The sequence below is a fragment of the Marmota monax genome, unplaced genomic scaffold (genome assembly GCF_021218885.2).
Source record: "Marmota monax isolate L192 unplaced genomic scaffold, Marmota_monax_Labrador192_F-V1.1 WCK01_AAM20220418_F8-fsc00100, whole genome shotgun sequence".
NCBI lineage: Eukaryota > Metazoa > Chordata > Mammalia > Rodentia > Sciuridae > Marmota > Marmota monax.
In genome coordinates, this window is record NW_026693872.1 from 3735770 (window position 1) to 3753329 (window position 17560).

Below are 17560 nucleotides of genomic sequence, written 5' to 3' on the forward strand. Positions count from 1 at the left end.
AGTGAGGTCAGGGCCTGAGAATTAATTATGTCTTATTAGTTATATCTGTTACTAGAAGGGAATGGTTAACAATCTCTGACTCACCAGTTTCAAGTGCTTGTTAATGGCAGAAGGTAGGTTCTATTAGGGAGAGGGGGGTGGAAATTAAAGGCAAAAGAGCTTGGATAAGAGTTTAGGCTGAGAGAAAGGAGAGAGCAACAGAAATGTAGGAGTTGAAAGGTGGGAGGATGGGGAGAGGAGCAACAGTCACTGTTCAGGATGAATTGGAAAGGAACATTCGAGGCTGATCATCATGGAGGTACTTGGTGGTAAATGGATGGAAATTCTGAAAATCATGTTAAGTGAAATAAGACAGACTCAGAAAATCAAAAGCTGAATGTTTTCTCTCATGTGTGGAAGGTAGAGGAAAATAAGGGAAAGAAGTGGCAGGAAAGGAGATTGAATATCGAAAAGATATAAGATCAGTAGAGTAGAAGAAGGAGAACAGGAGGGAGGAAAGAAGAGAAAGGGGTAGAAACATGGAATGAAATAAATAATATCTTGGTTCACACACATATAAATGCACCAAAATAAGTTTACACACACACACACACACATACACAAATATAAAATACCAATCAAAAATAAAGGAATAAAAGGAAGATCAAGGGCTGGGGATGTGGCTCAAGCGGTAGCGCGCTCCCCTGGCATGCGTGCGGCCCGGGTTCGACCCTCAGCACCACATACAAACAAAGATGTTGTGTCTGCCGAAAACTAAATAATAAATATTTAAAAATTCTCTCTCTCTCTCACTCTCTCTTAAAAAAAAAAGGAAGATCAATAGAAAAAAGGAGAGAGAACAGGGGGCATGAGGAGGGAAGGTAAAGCGGAGGGGAATAGGGATTGAAATCATATTCCTCACATGTATTATTTTGACAAAATGAACCCAAATACTATGTATAATTATAATGTCTAAAAATTTTTAAAAATAAAAATGAAAAATCTCTAAATTTATAATAAATGTTTACTATATCATATCAATTCATTAAACAAACATTTATGAAACTCCAGTATGTGCTAGGCACTTTAGTGAATAAAATCGGCAAAATCTGTACTGACATAGAATTTACTGGGGATAAAGAAAAGGAAAGAATCAACAAATATTTCTAGTCTTTAAGTCTTAAAGAATGGTAGGGTGCTACAAAGAGAAGGGTGATGTTTGAAAGTAGGATTTTTCTAGAGAAGGGTGAGGAGCTCAGACTTTAGGCATTTGAGGAGTCAGCAACATTGCCTCTGTTAATATCAGTTTTGAATGTAGATAGCATAGTTGCAAACAAACATATCCATTTTAGCCATTGTGACATAAAAAATCTAGAAAAGCAACAGTCTGTGGTGTGTTGTCTAAAACCTCTAGTAGTATATATGCTCCCTGGGATAGAAATAATTTTTTTGCAGCACTATTTGCCTGCGGCAACTGTTTGCATAGGACAAACGAATTTAATTAAAATGAATTGAGAGCTTTTTGATTCCTATGTTTTCCAGGTAACATTTTCATTAACTCAAGCAATATTTGTGCAAGTACCTTAGAAGTTATAAAATAAATGATTCTGTGGGAGAAAACATTTTGAACTGTTGACCTGAAATCCCTGGGTTTCACCTTTCTCAAGACCTAATTCAAGCAGCTCATCCTATGTTCATGCTGCCTTGAAAGAATGAGATTCTGTAAGCCAATGTTCAGCTGGTCCCCACCAGTATGGCCACACTGGTTGTTTATGGCTGGGAATTGTTTTATTGGTGGTTGTGTCTGGTCTGATTGGTCTGTTCTTGTGTCATGTTGGTTATTAGATATTTAGATCATCAATCATCATTGTGGCTGGAAGGTAGAGAGAACCTGAATTCTTATCAACCTGTTTCTAATTTCTTGAATTCTGATTTGGAAAGAAGAAAAAAGAAAGAGGATTAGAATGTAGGGAAAACACCAAAAATGAATAGTGAGCTTATGTGAGACTAGAAGAAGAGTCCCTAGCCTGGGAAGAAGAGATGAGAAGGGCAGTGGTATTTGGGGGTCCTGAGCCAAAGAATGCTGCTCTGCTTCCAGAATGCAGACTGAAAGGCGGTAAAGAGGCCTGGAAGAGAATGGCCACATGGTGTGTCTCAGTAGTTATGTCCATTGGTGGTGTTACAAAGACGCCTATATTTCTAGTTCCATACAGAAAGCAGCAGACTAACTAGCCTTAGAGAGCAATGTGAACAGCAGCGGGGCCTCAGGATTCTTGATCTTGAGCCAATGATCAAGAATCAGACCTACTTGTGCCCACCCAAACATCCTGGCACTATGTGAGACTCTAGAACCGAGCCACAACCAACTTTGTGTGGGGAATCATGGGGCAGAGCAAAAATGCCAGGAAGGACTGGGATTGAGTTTCCCATTAGTCCGGGAGGATGGACCTGAAGTAGAAATTAATTGATTCTGAAAATAAAGTGCTATTTATTGTGCATGTGAACTTAGGGTCTTGACTCATGCATGCAACTTCCTTTGCAATTTATAGCTGGGACTTTATTTGCTTCTTAGTTGAACTTAGATAGTATTTTTCCAAGAGGAAATTTAGACAAATAGAAATAACCACTAGGAGACAATTTGGGTCACTTTCATAATAATCCTTTAAGTAATAATACATATCTTTTTGGTATGCTTAAACATAGCACAAGCAGTAATGGACAATCTAGAGTTAGAGAAGTTCAATCCAAGAAAGAAGGAAACTCTGAGAATTAGAAATTTACTGCAAGCAATACAGTGGCCAGTGACCTAATTAACTTCTGATTTGTAGCATGAAATCTTTCCTCACCTTTCCATCTATTTGTCTCTTCTTGCACCATTTCCTTCCACACCCACATATTGCCCTATCCTGAGTATAAAAGTATGATTAAAACAACTGCAATTTCACAGATGGCTCTAATTTAGAATATGATTTACTTCTGTCGGAATCCAAGTTTATGTGGCTTCTGAGGATGCCCATCAAAGAATCAAATTTTATTTTGGAGATGGATATGCAAAAAACTTGGAAAGGTATGGAAACTCACTCTTGAACGTCCCTGGACACAATTCAGAGGCTGATGGAGGAAAGGGCTGAATCTTCGTGTTTAGGCGATTATTGCAGTTTGGCAATGAGAAGTTGGGGAAATTGGCTTCAGGAAGAGGAAGAACTTCATTTATGTTTAGTGGAGGGAGTCGAACAATGGATCCAATTTGTCTCGGATGGAAAGGAAAGTGTCCTTTACCTGGGCCTCTTTTTCCTGGGTGCCTATGTGGTGGGCCATGGCCACGGTGATGGTGATCTGGGGGACCTTGGCCAAGGGAAGGTGGATCACAGGGTCCATAGTCATCGAAATCACGGCCACGGGGACCATGTCCATGGGGACCATGTCCATGGGGTCCATGTCCATTGGGACCGTGTCCATGAGGCCCATGTCCATGGGGTCCATGTCCATGAGGACCATGTCCATGAGGCCCTTGTCCATGGGGTCCATGTCCATGAGAACCGTTTCCATGAGGACCATGTCCATGGGGTCCATGTCCATGAGGACCGTGTCCATGAGGCCCATGTCCATGGGGTCCATGTCCATGAGGACCGTGTCCATGAGGCCCATGTCCATGGGGTCCCTGTCCATGAGGACCATGTCCATGAGGCCCATGTCCATGGGGTCCCTGTCCATGAGAACCGTTTCCATGAGGACCATGTCCATGGGGTCCATGTCCATGAGGACCGTGTCCATGAGGCCCTTGTCCATGGGGTCCATGTCCATGAGGACCATGTCCATGAGGCCCATGTCCATGGGGTCCCTGTCCATGAGGACCGTGCCCATGGGGATCATGTTTATGGGGCCCATGGCCATGGGGACCGTGTTCGTGGGAATGGGGTCCATGGTGATGCTGATCACTGAAACTATGATTATAAGGGTGTCTTTGGGTCTCATTGGTGCCAAAAAGAGGGTGATGACATCTTGATCCTGGAGGTGGCAAAAATGGTGGAAAATCTCCTTCTCGAAGTGGTGGTCTGTCAGAGTTATCTTTTCCTTCTGGGAGAGGTCGGAATCCGAATTTATGTGGCTTCTGAGGATGATGATGAGAATGTCCATGCCCATCAAAGTGGTGGGGAGGGCCCCAATGGGGTCTTACATCACTGATGTTTCTATGTTCCTGGTAAAAGTACAGAAAAGTGTGTGTTATCATGTAACGCAAAAGGAGAAATTTGATGTTTAGCTTGACTTAGGGCAATGGCTTCCAAACTTTTGGACTTCACAAATCAATTTAAAAAGTCAGATACTAAAAAAGGGTGTCCAATTTTTATCTAGCCAAATCAACATTTAAAATGCAAACAAAAACTGCCCACTAACACCATTATTATTTCACAAAAGGAATGATATCTTGACAACAAGAGTCAGAAAATAACCATAGAGTAAAGAATAATTTTTGGATGGAATATATGTTGTATTATGAAAAATTTTTAAATTATACATAAGCTTTCTTACTTTAACATATATTGGTGAAACTACATTAAGGAATGGCACCCATTTGTAGACCAGCCTTTGGAAAACTAGTGTCTTAAAACTTAGACTCTCAACAGAGTTCTGAGACTTGATATAAAATCCTTACTCCTACAGGATGGACACCTGCCTCTTTACTTTCCTCCTCATCCAGACTTTAACTTTCTAAAAAGTCTATGGAGCTGTATTCTTGGTGACAAACCTACCTTTCTTTTTTCCTCTTCTTCCTTCTTTTCTTTTTAATTTTTATTTATTTATTTTTGCTAATATAAAAATTACTATGAAGAACATCTTTGTGCTCACTCAGAAAAAGCATAAAGGTTTCTGGGATGGTTATAAAATATCATTTTTAATCTTATAAACCTTTACATGATAAATTTGAGACCAATTAATTCCTCTTAGGTTCAACATCTAATAATAAAAGCTAAGAATTATGAAGTCTCAGCACTGGAAGTTCTAACTATAAGGACGATTTTCAAATTCACTTAAGGTTGATTGAATTGGTCATTGTACTTTTCTGCCAAATCTTGCCCTTGCCCTATACTTGAGAAAAAATTTATACTTTTTTGGTGTCATGCCAAAAATTTTACTCCCTTTCCTAGGGGCCTATTCTATTCTCTCCAAATCTCTCTCTCTCTCTCTCTCTCTCTCTCTCTCTCTCTCTCTCTCTCTCACACACACACACACACACACACACACAACTCTAAGAACCAATTACACTGTGTGTGTGAAAATATTTAATCTGGCACTGTTCATAACAAAGTGTACTCTGACAACCCACCTCAAAGTTAAAGACTTCACAAATTACTTCAAGGTCTTCTGGGGCTTCCAAGTCAGAGGCTTCTATATTATAGGACAAATCTGCTCTGCAGAATCCAAAAACCTACAAAAGAGAAAAAAGTCTGTAGTGGGTGTGTGTGTCTTCAAGGGGTATGAGGGTTCCCACCCAGACTTATGAACTGGAAAGGAAGAAGAGCTTTAGAAAAATCAGGGTAATGATATTATCAGACATCTCCACCAGTTACTTAGCAATCTTTCCCAGTCAACCCTTGGGGAAGGTACAGGTTGCAAAGGATTTCATTGCAACTTCTCTCCCGTGAGCAGTCACAAGCACTGGGGGCTTCCCCATGTGTGTGGCGATTGCTCATGTCATTACTGCTTTTCCTTTAGGCCAACACTTCTGCCCTGAAGATCTGAGTTGTCAGTGCCTAGAGAAAATGAGGAATGGTTTAGAAGATAAATTTGAATGACTTTAACTGGTCCCTTGAAAGTGTTAGAAAGGAGGGAGCCAGTATAAAGACAGGTTTGCAAGGACCCTGTCAAGGTAAAGAGTCTGCTGGCCCCATCCTAAGTATGAGGGCTGAACTGACTAGCCCGATGCTCCAAAGTCACCTAAGCTCAGCCATCAAAGCTAGACAAACAAGTTGACAATTCTTCTCTAGAAAACAAACAAACAAACAAAAACTAAGCTATTAAGTATTGAGGCTCTGAGTATGGTTTTGGAGTGAGGTCTGTGCTAATCCTGGCTTCACCATTTTCTACTTGTGTGAGTCTCAGGTTACACACATTTTCTGAAATTCAGACTGTAAACAAGTACAATGCTATCTACTCACATGGTGAGAGGATTTAGAAAATCAGGGTAATATTATCACCAACTTCTAATTACCAACTCTCTTGGATCTGCACTGGTCTTTTATTACCCACACAATGATAGCTGAGTTTGTTGGATAGAGGAGGGAAGCATTTTTTTTTTCTAGCCACTGAGCAGGAATCTAAAATTAATTCAGGTCAAAATTTTGAGCAGTCATAAAAGGAAATAACAAATGCTTCCTCTCTTCAGCCAGAGAGAGAATGTGTTACTAAACCTCAGCAAAATCCTGAACTTGAAATTAGAATTAAAGTCTTGTGTGCACTTTCTAGCCAAGTGCCTTAGGTAAGTGATTGAAATTCTAGGCCCACTTGCCCCAAAGAAATGGAGGCAGGCATTTGCTTCTCCTCAGTAGGTTATCACAAAGTTCCCACAAGACAATGATATATGCAGGGGTGTTTTATAAACTGTGAGTCACCAAGCAAATGTCAGGTATCATTAATAAGATTCTCTAGTAGATATCAGATTAATTTGTAAATAATTAGGAAAAAATCCTACTGGACTGAGCATGAGAAGAACTGGACTATAGTCTCAGCTGGGTTGTGAACATTGGCAAGACCCCCCCTTTGTTGAACCTGTTACCTCCTTACTTGTCAAATGCAATCCCTGTGGGTGTCGATGCATTGGAATGAGTGAAAGCACATCGTAGGGGGGTCTTAATACAAGCTGGTTATTAGTTTTAGTTAAACTTTTAATTTTAACATGTTAAAAACCTGTTTTAGGTTTAGTTATATATCATGTATATTATAAAGGCATTTTCTCATGATTTGTTTAACTTTTCCATGCCTCTGTTTCCCCATCTACAAATCAGGGACAAAGAGTTTCTACCCCATAGGGTGGTGTGTTAATAAGTTAATGTATAAAGCACTTAGAAGAGTGCCTGTCAGGGAGCAAGAACTCTCTAGATGACACTTAGCATTTCACAGACATTTGTTATACTCACTCACTTTAGGGGGTCTGGGGAAATGTTGTGTGGAGCAGTTCCTCACAGAGAAGTCCAGATAGTATTTGGTTCTTTCCCCTCCTCTCTAGAACAGATAGGAACAACATAGTTTCAGGAAAAGAAAAAGTAGAAAAAGAGAACAGTAACTATCCAATGTATTGTAAAACACTAGAATGCTTAAATCACCAATAAGTGATATTTTTCTTATGGGCTTTTTTTTTTGTTTCTAACTAATCTTTAATTATTTTGGTTATACATTTTTATTAGTTGTTCAAGACAATACAATGATCTTGACATATCATACATTTGATTCAAATAGGGTATGAATTCTCTTGCAGGGAAATGGATGGCACTAGAGCAAATTATGCTAAGTGAAGTTAGCCAATCCCTAAAAAACAAATGCTGAATGTCTTCGCTGATATAAGGGAGGTGACTCAAAACAGAGTAGGAAGGAAGAGCATGAGAAGAAGATTACCACAAAATAAGGAAAAGAGGAGGGAGGGAAAGGGAGGGAGAAGGGGAAATGCACGGAGGACGGAAGGAGACCCTCATGGGTTCACAAAATACATATATGATTTCTTATGGTTTTTGCCTTTTAAAAATGTATCACAAAACCTGGGCAAAGTGGTGCATGCTTGTAACCCCAGTTGCTCAGAAGACTAAGGCAGGAGGCTCACCAAGTTTAAGGCCAGCCTGGGCCACTTAGTGAAGCCCTATCTCAAAATAAAATAAATTTAACAAGGTTTGGGGATGTAGCTCAGTGGTTTTGCCTACACTCACCAGGCTCTGGGTTTCATCCATAGCACAGGGGGGAAAAAGTATCACATAAGTGATAGAGTGAACACAATTTCACTGTAAGGGTTCAAATATGCAGACATGATAAGCATGGTGTGAAAAATCACTCTTGCTGCACCCTAGCCTCTCCTTCTCAGAGTGAGCACCACGGTCTACTTGATGTATTTCTCCTTCTAGCCTTTTGCCACATATCCATGGCGACCTAAGTATTTAACTTCAGTGGGTTCATATGCTGAGTATTGCTCTGTAACCTGCTTGTCTTAGTAATATGTCTTGAACTCTTTCCAGTGCCTCTGGGTCCAACACATTATTTTTGGAAATTGTATTAAATGCATTCCATTGTTGGTATGTACCGTGATCCATTTAATTTTACATTTTTGAAATATACAGCAAATATCAACCAGCTGCTCCTCAAGACAACTCTGGTTGGAAGGCACTTGAGTCCTTGGACTGTGAGGCAGGTAACTATCTAGTTCTCTAGACACACCAAATGTCATGAGATTATTTCCCGAAGCCTCATAATATAACCATATAAGCACAGATAAAAAATTTTGTTTTCAAAAACTGAGAGGTTAACACACCAAGACATCTTAGTGCTTTTTCCTTCAGAAATGTTTGGGATAGGGTCATAATCCATTTAAACAGTTTCTACCATAATATAAGAAAATTAAAATTCAATGATTGAATAATTCACTTAACCCTAATATGCTCTTGTCCTTCCCTCTTTCCTTTTTGGATTTTCCCTTCTCTCTTTCAGATGTCTACCCTCCCTTTCTGCCTCTCCAAACAAATAAAACCCTTGCAGAAGAGCAGTTCTTTGTTATCCACTATCTATTATAGCCAAAAGGCTGCCACAGTTTCAAAGGCAGCTGATCACTTGGGGCAAGTGGAGAGGGTTGTCAACAGTTCTTGCCTGCCAGGTTGATGCCTGGGTCCTCACACTCTAGCTAGACATTAGTGGTGACTCACCCCTCTCGCAACTCTCTCTACTCGGTCCACTCTGAAAGAGGCAAAATCACTGTTCTCGCTTTTGTACTTGTCAAGGGCTTTGTCAGCTTCTTTTCTGTACTGCTCCGTGTCCTCAAAGAAATCCAGGATTACAGGACTGTCTTTGTTATTGCTCAGTGCTGAAGACACTAAAGAAAGAAGACGATGGCAATATTGTAATTACAAGTGGGAAATAGGATGCCAATGTTTAGACTCCATGTGGTACATAAAAGCATGGTGGTAAGAGTAACAGGAACTTGCATCTAAAACATGGGCAAATCCAGGGTTGGAGAAACTAAGTAGCTTGTTGATCAATCAGCCAGTCAGCAGTTGAGCTAAACCATTAGTCTTTCTTTCCATTTGTTCTAACACTCAGGTTCCTATTGTGACCACTGTTCTGATGCCCTAGCATTCATAAAATGCAAATATTTTAATAAATTCTTCCTGTCTTTGCCAAGGAGGAAAGAGGCCTCCTTAACATAAAGTTTGGTCCAGAGAGAGAAGATATAGCTCAATCTTTCTTTAAGGCAACCTCCTGTAGAAGTTGCTCCACTGTGGCCTATATTGAACCAGGTTGAGATTTAGCATGTTTAAAGGCATTCTGTGATAATTCTTTTTGAAAAAGCAAATATAAAAAGCATGGACTTTAGAGTCACCATGGTTGTTGATACAGTCATGCCTTCATCACATCGTGACCATGTGCCCAAGGCCATGTCATTGAACTTCTGCCTAAATTATTTTATCTCTAAAATAGAAAGCAACACAATCTTTATTTCATAGCCTTGGGTGAGGGTGAATGATATTATTTATAAACAATCACTTTGTAAACTATAGAGTAATATATAACTTTTAAATATGAAGCCAATACTTATGAGTGGTAAATGTTCCACAAAGCATATTATATAGACCATTTTATTTGATTCTAACAAGAATCCTAACAGCTACTACTACTATTATCTCTATTTTAAAATGAGAAAAATCTTAGATTAAATAACTTGGCCTCAAAACCACAGAACTAGTAAATTATGAGACTGGGATTCTAACACAAGCAAGTCTGACCCCAGAGCCTATGTCTACACAATGTTGCTATATGGCACTTTGGAAAGCTCTATTTTCTTGTATTGATTTTTTTTTTTTAAAGGAAGATGTATCAGTAACAGGGGAAAACTGTCCTCCTTCTATTCTCAGTAGAATGAATAATAATGAAGACCATGAGAACAGGGATCCTTTCTGATGTACATCATGGTATTAATATGATAAATACCACTCTATGACTGAGTTCTGTATTAATCGGGAATTTATTTAGCAATTTAACAGATTAACATACCAGAACTGGTGGTGCAGTTAAAGTCATTCATTCGGAGGTCCTGAGATTCATTTGAATATCTTGTAACTATTACCTTACATTGCCCAATCACCTGTAAAAAGAAAAGAGTTTTGGGCTGGGATTGCAGATCAGTGGTAGAGGGCTCACCTAGCATGCATGAGGCACTGGGTTCAATCCTCAGCACCACATAAAAAATAAAATAAAGATATTGTGTCCATCTAAATCTAAAAAATAAATATTGAAAAAAAGTGGCTTTTGACTCATTGCATACCATCCTCCTTTATGAGGGAATATGAAGGGAATGCCACATACTCCTGCTATCCATTTAAACTGTATTTGTACACACACAAAAGCCCTGGCTTCTATCCTCAGCACCACACACTCAGAAAATTGTATTTGGGGTTTCCTTCATCAAAGCCTGTCTCAAACCCTGCAATTTCTTACCTTGCTCCTGTGTGCTGCATACTATCAGAACCCAAAACCCTTAGGAGAATGAAGGAAAAACTGTTTAAATGGATTATGACCCTATCTCAAACATTTCTGAAGGAAAAAGCACTAATGCGTAAACCTCTCATTTTTTGGAAATGAAAGTTTTATCTGTGCTTATTCATTTTTGTGTTTTACACCTGTGACAGAGATTCTGGCATGTCAGTACCCACCTCCAATGTGCACAGCAAGAACCCCTTCCTCAATGTAACTAAGCCCTTTGGCCATTCCTGGTAATGAGACCAATTTTGATGGGATACACTTACAAGTTCATAGCTTCATTGTGAGGCTTGGAAAGGATTTTGAGTCTATCTATTTCAGGACTCTCCTCTTATTTTTACAGTTGAAGAGACTGAAGTCTAGGAATGTTAGGTGATTTTTTCCTAGGGACTCACAGCTGATCATACTATCCCAAGGAATCACAAGCCTTGTTGAGTTATCTTTCCCTGGGTTCCCATGAAGGGCTCTTCACAGGGTGTCACTCAAGGTAAACACAATCTTCATGAGTCTCAAGGCATAAACTGCTCTTACTCTTTTCCAGGTTAGACCAAACATATGGTTTCCCTGTGTAAGCTGATAGGAGGTAAGAAGGATTAAGAGGAGAATGGTACCCTGTATACTTACTATATCAGACGGCCTTCTAAAATGAGCTGGTATACAGTCTTCCTGGTTCCTGGACAGGACCCAACAGTCAGATTCTTTTACATCCAAGACTAAATAATAGACAGTCGCAGATCCCTGAAGAATGCCAAGAAAGCAACAGGTGAGTAGGATGAGGGAGCTCAGGAGGTTTTTAAAATAAAAACAATCTCTTTGTTTCTTAAACAGAATTCCTGCTTATCTCCGAGTCTTTGCAGATGTCCTACCTCTGTGTCATTTGATCTATTTATTTGGATAAATGGCTTCAAATAGTTATTTCCAAGTGTTCTTTTTAACTCATTATAAGGTTTCTTCTGCCCCCAAACTTTAAAAAGTCATCACTGTAGGGCAATGTTGGGTGGGTGGAGGTGTTGACAATACAAGCCTAGAATGGTAAGTGGAGATCGCCATATCACCATGTGCAATCTGCTGTGGTGGTGGTGTCCTCTCACCCAGCTCTCTTCCTGAATCTGGACTTCTGACCTTAATTTCAACTTAAACTCACTTCTCTTACAGATCTACTTCCTCTCTCAACTTCCCTGGTCTTTGTCAGAAGCTATTAATTACTTAACTGCTGTAGGCTCTAGTTTAGAAAATGTGTATGGGCTTTGCTTTACTTTGGCTACACAGAAATCAAGCCATTAATGGTCTTTCTTTGAAACGTTCTCATGTGTATTTTTCATTTTCTTGCTTCAATTCCAGCTACCTGGGTCTGACCATCATTTCTTCATTCCTGAACACATGAAATAGCTTCCTACTTCATGTTCCAGTCACTTTCTTACATCTCTCCAGGCACATTGTGTTCTCCTTTTCACCCCACTGCCACAAATCCATACTGCCACTCAGAGGTAGCACCATGCCCATTCATTCTGTGCCCCACACATGTGGCAAAGACCCTAAAATGGAACTGATGATCATTAAATTACTTGCTGATCATGAATTGCTTGTTGTTGATGATCAGTACATTGGTAAACTCCTGGATTTCTATTCTCTGCATTCTTCAGCACTTTCCTAACACCTTAAAAAGGGTATATTACTCTGCTCATCCTCTGTAGTAGTCCATAGTGACCTGACTCTCTGATTTCAGTCACTCCACCAAAGAGAAGATAGGTTATTATATTTTGCAAGGACAACTTCATCAGCCTTCCATAATCTCTATCAACCCATCAAATCCATTTCAAATCAGCATATAATCTAAGTGAAGTCTTGTTTAAACGTCTTCAAGATAAGCTCAGTCTCTCTTCCAACTTCACATTCAATTCTGGCCTCTCCAGAGCCCGTGCAGTTCTGGATCACACCCCTTACCCCGCCCAGCCTATTCAATTACTCCCTAGGGCCTCCTTTTTTGATTCCCTGCCCACCTTGATGTACCTAGAATTCTCTTGAAATGCCTTTCTCCAGGCCTCTTCCTATTCACATCCTACCCATTCTTCAGATTCAACTGAAGTCTTCTCCCACCCAATCTTAATAGCTCTCCTTTCACTGAAAGTGCTCCAAATCAGCACTTGATCACTGAATACATTCTTTGTTACCCAGTTTGCCTTGGCGCATCAGAAGATTGTTCTTTCCTCAAGGGCAATTCCTGCTAGTTAATTCTGATTTTTCTCTCGAAGCCATTTGCATAGTGCTTCTAAGTGCTTACAGATTGATCCCTAGTTAATCTATTCCAATAATAATCGTGGAGTTGGAAGGAAAAATAAACAATCTAGAGCAGCCACAGAAACTAAACAGAAGACCCTGACTGAAGCCATTTGTTGTGCTGAGGAGCTAGAATCTCATTTGCCCTGGAGCATGGTCTCCCAGCTCAGATCTGACATGGACGATTTCTCACCACTGTGTCCAAGTGGGCATCAGCGACCCGCAGCAACTGGAAAAGATAGCCATTCCGTCGCCATTTATTGATAAGGTCTACAGCTTTCTCAGCCTCAGGCTCAACAGCATTGCAGTCGGTGGGACTCACAGCGCATGAACATTGCAGTGAGATCAAAAGTAGTAGGGCAGTGAGCACCTTCATTTTGCTACACTCCCCCTGCTGTGGTCTACCATAGCAGAGAATTTATACACACACAATTGATGAAACTTTATACATTTTTGTTGTGCAACTAGGAATGTTCACCTTGACCCCTGGTTCAAATATCTGTCAACAATCTGTAAATGATTAGTGGATCCTGGGGACAGAAAGCTGAGACATGCCACTGGTGATCTGGTAAAACCATTATCTACACAAATCTGGATTTTTTTTAATTGTACATAATTACAGCACAACTTTTCATTTCTCTGTACATGATATAGTATAGCACCATATGTGCAGTCATATATGTACCTAGAGTAATAATGTCCACTCATTCCACCTTCATTCCTGCCCCCCTGTCTCCTCCCCTTCCCAAATCTAGATATTTTTAGTAGGTTGCAGATCCAAAGTCTATTTTTGACCTTAAGCACTGCCAATGTGTGTGCCCAGTGGTGAGGTTTGTGCTAAGGTAATTTTCCTCCATCAGCCTGTCAGTCTCAGCCAGAAATCTCCACCATCAGCTCCTCTTTGAATTATGGCACTAAAGTTCAGTAGAATGCAATCAGTAGATTTTTTTTTTTAGTTGTCAATGGATCTTTAATTAATTAATTCACTAATTTATATCCAGGGCCGAGAATGGAACTCAGTGCCTCCCACATGCTAAGCAAGTGCTCTACCACTAGAATTCTTTAAAAAGAATCCTTGGTAACATGTTTAGTAGTTAACATTATACAAGGAATTGACTTCAAATAGAATAGCATGATTAATGGACAGTGGCCTTGGAGTCAGATGTAAATTTCTAACCCTAGCTCTGTCACTTTCTTATTGTGTGATACTGTGTAAACTCCCAAACTCCTCTGATTTTTAGTTTCCTTCACTTATAAAATGAGGATTAATACTTCTTTGTAGGCTTATGTGATAGTTAAATAAGAAAGCACATATAAAAGAACTAATACGAATCTTGGCACAGACTAGGTGCTAAATAAATGATGCTATGTGTTATTATTAATGCTGTTTATTAGGGTACCTGGGAAGAAGTGGGGAGCATTCCTATATCATCCCAATTCTCTGTGGCTTTTAAAGCATGCAAAACAGAACTGGTTCATGTGCAAGAGGAGAGGGGTGAGAGCAGGAGTCAAGCAATTGAATACCTGTCCCATAGTGGGGAGGGCTCAGCATTGGAAGACAGGGCTGGGATACACCTGACCCCCTGCCACTAACCCTCCAAAGAAACCTATATACCTATGTGGAACATTCATACCTGCAGAGGCCAGCAGCTTCTGAAAAGACTAAAGGGAATCAACTTCACTTCCCTCCCCACTGCCAAAAACAATCAGAAGACAGCATCTCTCTTCTTCCCTGTACTTTTTCTACAGTAAGGTTCTACAGCAATAGTTCTCAATCTTGATTTCATATTAGAAATGCCCAAGGAGTTTAAAAAGAATCCTGGGATCAGGACCCTTCAAAACAATTCAATCAGAATGGATCTGGGTTTGGATAGTTTTTAGATTCCCAAGTAATTCCAGTGTGCAGTCAAAATTGAGAATAAATGAGCATCCAGATAGAACTGAATCAAGTGAAAGAATTAGAAGAAAGAAAAGGGAGGAGTTATACGAAAAATAGACTTCACTTCCAAGGGTAACAGGTTGGTTTAGTGAGTGCTAAAGTGGAAGAAACATGTTTAGGATAATGTTCGAGACTGAACTTTTAGTGTGAACAACAACTGGCTTTTAAACAACTGAATGGGACCACTATAGTATAACTCAGAAGGATAGAAATAGTATGGAATCTGCTGTAGGTATCTTTAAGGGCCCCAACTCAGTGGGGCAGGGTATAACTACTGATTAAAACAAAAACAGTTTTATGTTCTAATGAGTTGAGCTCCTTAATCAAGTCTTTCATCCAATATGGAGTACCTGGGCAAATCAGATGCTGGAGTAAATTAAGGGATGGGAATGCTGGGACTGGGAAAAAGGGAGGACAATTTATGCTTTCCCTACAGTACTGTTTTGCTGAGATTTGGGGGTACTTGCAGGACCCAGGCATTCCCTTCCCCTGGCTTTATTGAATTTTTAAGACATACAGTGCTAACGATGCCTTTCCAGTAACCAGGGAAGCTTCAGGTTGAGGTGTCTCAGGGAGCACAAAATTAAAGGTAAGTATATGTTCAGTTCTGAGAACTGTCAAATGCTCTAGGCATTGACATTAGCTTTGGGAAAGCTTCCCAGATGGTCTAGAACCAGAGAATGGCCTTAGATGTGATAGAGGAAGAGGAGTGGTGGTGACTTCACAGGATGGCTTTTGGGGCAGACTGAAGTACACAGATCTTCACCTCCATGGTCTCGTTCTGGCATTCAGGTACTTTCTAGGTGTTTTAACCATGTTTTCAGGAAAAGTCAGCTAACAGAACTTTCATTCTTTTAAGATTTTTTTTGCTCATAATAGAATACACATTCTTTGCAAAAAATGAAGCATGAAAAGTACAAAAAGTATAAAGAAAATTCATCTCAAATTCCACTACCCATGAGAAAAATCAACTATAATATAATTTCTTTATAGAATGTTTTCTATTTGGATATACACAACACAGATTTTTTTATGTTGTTGTAATTACTCTGTACATACAGATTTTTTTCCTTCACTATTGTTGAGTATTTATTTACTTATAACTTATTTTTTCAGGTATTAGTAGAAACTATATAACATTTTAAAGTATTGTTTCGGGTATTTTATAGGATTTTAAATATTTGGGTTATTCTAATCATATAATTTTTAATTTTAAACATAAACCTCACATAAAATAAAACAAACAATATTATTAAATAAAATTAAGTCTCTCTCCCTTCCATTTCATACAATCCCTTCCCTAGGGAAAGACTTTAAACAATTTCCTGTAATATGTAGCTTAAATATTATCTTTTCCTTTAAGGTTACACTGTGAGGACTTGTCAAGATCATTAAATATTCTTCAGGAAAATTATTTTCAGAGATCATGGTATATTGCAAGTTATATAAATATTAATATATTCAACATTCCTCACTTTTGGTCATTTATGTTGTTTCTATTTATTTGTTTTTATAAATAGTGCTACAGTAAATATCCTTGTACATCTCTGATTATTTCTTTGAGAATCACTGGATCAGTTAATATAATTTTTTAGCATCAGGGTTTTTATTTTTATTTTTTTGGTAATAGGAATCACTTCTTTTAAGAAAAAAGAAGTCAATTTTGGTCAGACGTTTAATGTATTATTTTGTTACTTTACTTTCAAAAAATAGACATATTTTTTAAAGCAGGTTTAGGTTTGCAGCAAAATTAGGTGGAAAGTACAGCGAGTTCCTAAGTACTCTTTACTTTCTCGTCCCATGCTCACAAACTCCCCGCCCCATGATAAACATCTGAACCCAGAAGGTCACATTTGTTCCCGCCAAAGAACTTACAATGACACATCATTTTCACCGGAAGTCCATAGTTTGCATTAGGGTTTCCTCTTCACTCAGTAGGGTACCTAGCATGGGTTTTGACAAATGTGCAATGTTTGCATCCACCATTATAGTATCATTCGGAATAATTTATCTGCCTTAAAAATCCTCTGTGCTCCATTATTAATTTATCCCTCTCTCCTCTCTCCCCTCTAGCCTCTGGCAACTACTGATATTTTTCACTGTCATCACAATTCTGTCTTTTCCAGAGTGTTGTATAGTTGGAATCAAACAGTTGGCAGTCTTTTCAGATTGATTTCTTTCACTTAGTAATAAGCACTTAAATTTCCTCCATGTCTTTTCATGACTTGATTGTTCATATTTTTTAGTGACAAGTAATATTCCATTTTCTGGATGTTCCACATTGTATTTATTTATTCTCCTACTAAAGGTCATTTTGGTTCCCTCTAAGTATTGGCAATGATGAGTAGATCTGCTATAAACATCCATGTATGGGTTTTTGTGGATGTAAATTTTTAACTCATAAGGAGTGTGATTACTGATCACATGGTAAGAACATGTTTAGTTTTTTTTATTTTTAGAAATTGCCAAACTATTTTCCAAATTGGCTGTACAAATTTGCATTTCCACCAGCAGTAACTAAAAGTTCCTGTTGCTTCACATCCTCGGCAGCATTTGATGTTATTGTCAATGGACTTAAACTTGTGACCTTCCTGCTTCAGCCTCCCAGTTAGCTGAGATTACAAACATGTGTCC

At 39.1% G+C, this 17560-nt stretch overlaps 1 protein-coding gene across 1 annotated transcript; it reads right to left on the bottom strand.

Annotated features, from left to right (window-relative positions):
* Window positions 1-2622: 2622 nt before the first annotated feature.
* Window positions 2623-13410, bottom strand: Hrg (histidine rich glycoprotein). The gene is made up of 7 exons (XM_046462608.2): window positions 13181-13410; window positions 11335-11448; window positions 10225-10315; window positions 8880-9046; window positions 7120-7200; window positions 5306-5407; window positions 2623-4177 (listed from the first exon to the last, which is right to left on the bottom strand). The coding sequence occupies exons 1-7, from the start codon at window positions 13361-13363 to the stop codon at window positions 3011-3013; spliced, it is 1905 nt and encodes a 634-aa protein (XP_046318564.1). The 5' UTR covers window positions 13364-13410; the 3' UTR covers window positions 2623-3010.
* Between the last annotated feature and the right edge of the window lie 4150 nt (window positions 13411-17560).

Excerpts from the sequence above, each read along its gene's own strand:
- Hrg (XM_046462608.2), bottom strand. The coding sequence starts at position 13,363 with ATGAAGGTGCTCACTGCCCTACTACTTTTGATCTCACTGCAATGTTCA. Across the intron at positions 10,316-11,334 it reads TTAGAAGGCCGTCTGATATA|GTGATTGGGCAATGTAAGGT; the intron begins GTAAGTATACAG and ends TTCTTTTTACAG. Across the intron at positions 4,178-5,305 it reads GTGAAGTCTTTAACTTTGAG|GAACATAGAAACATCAGTGA; the intron begins GTGGGTTGTCAG and ends TACTTTTACCAG.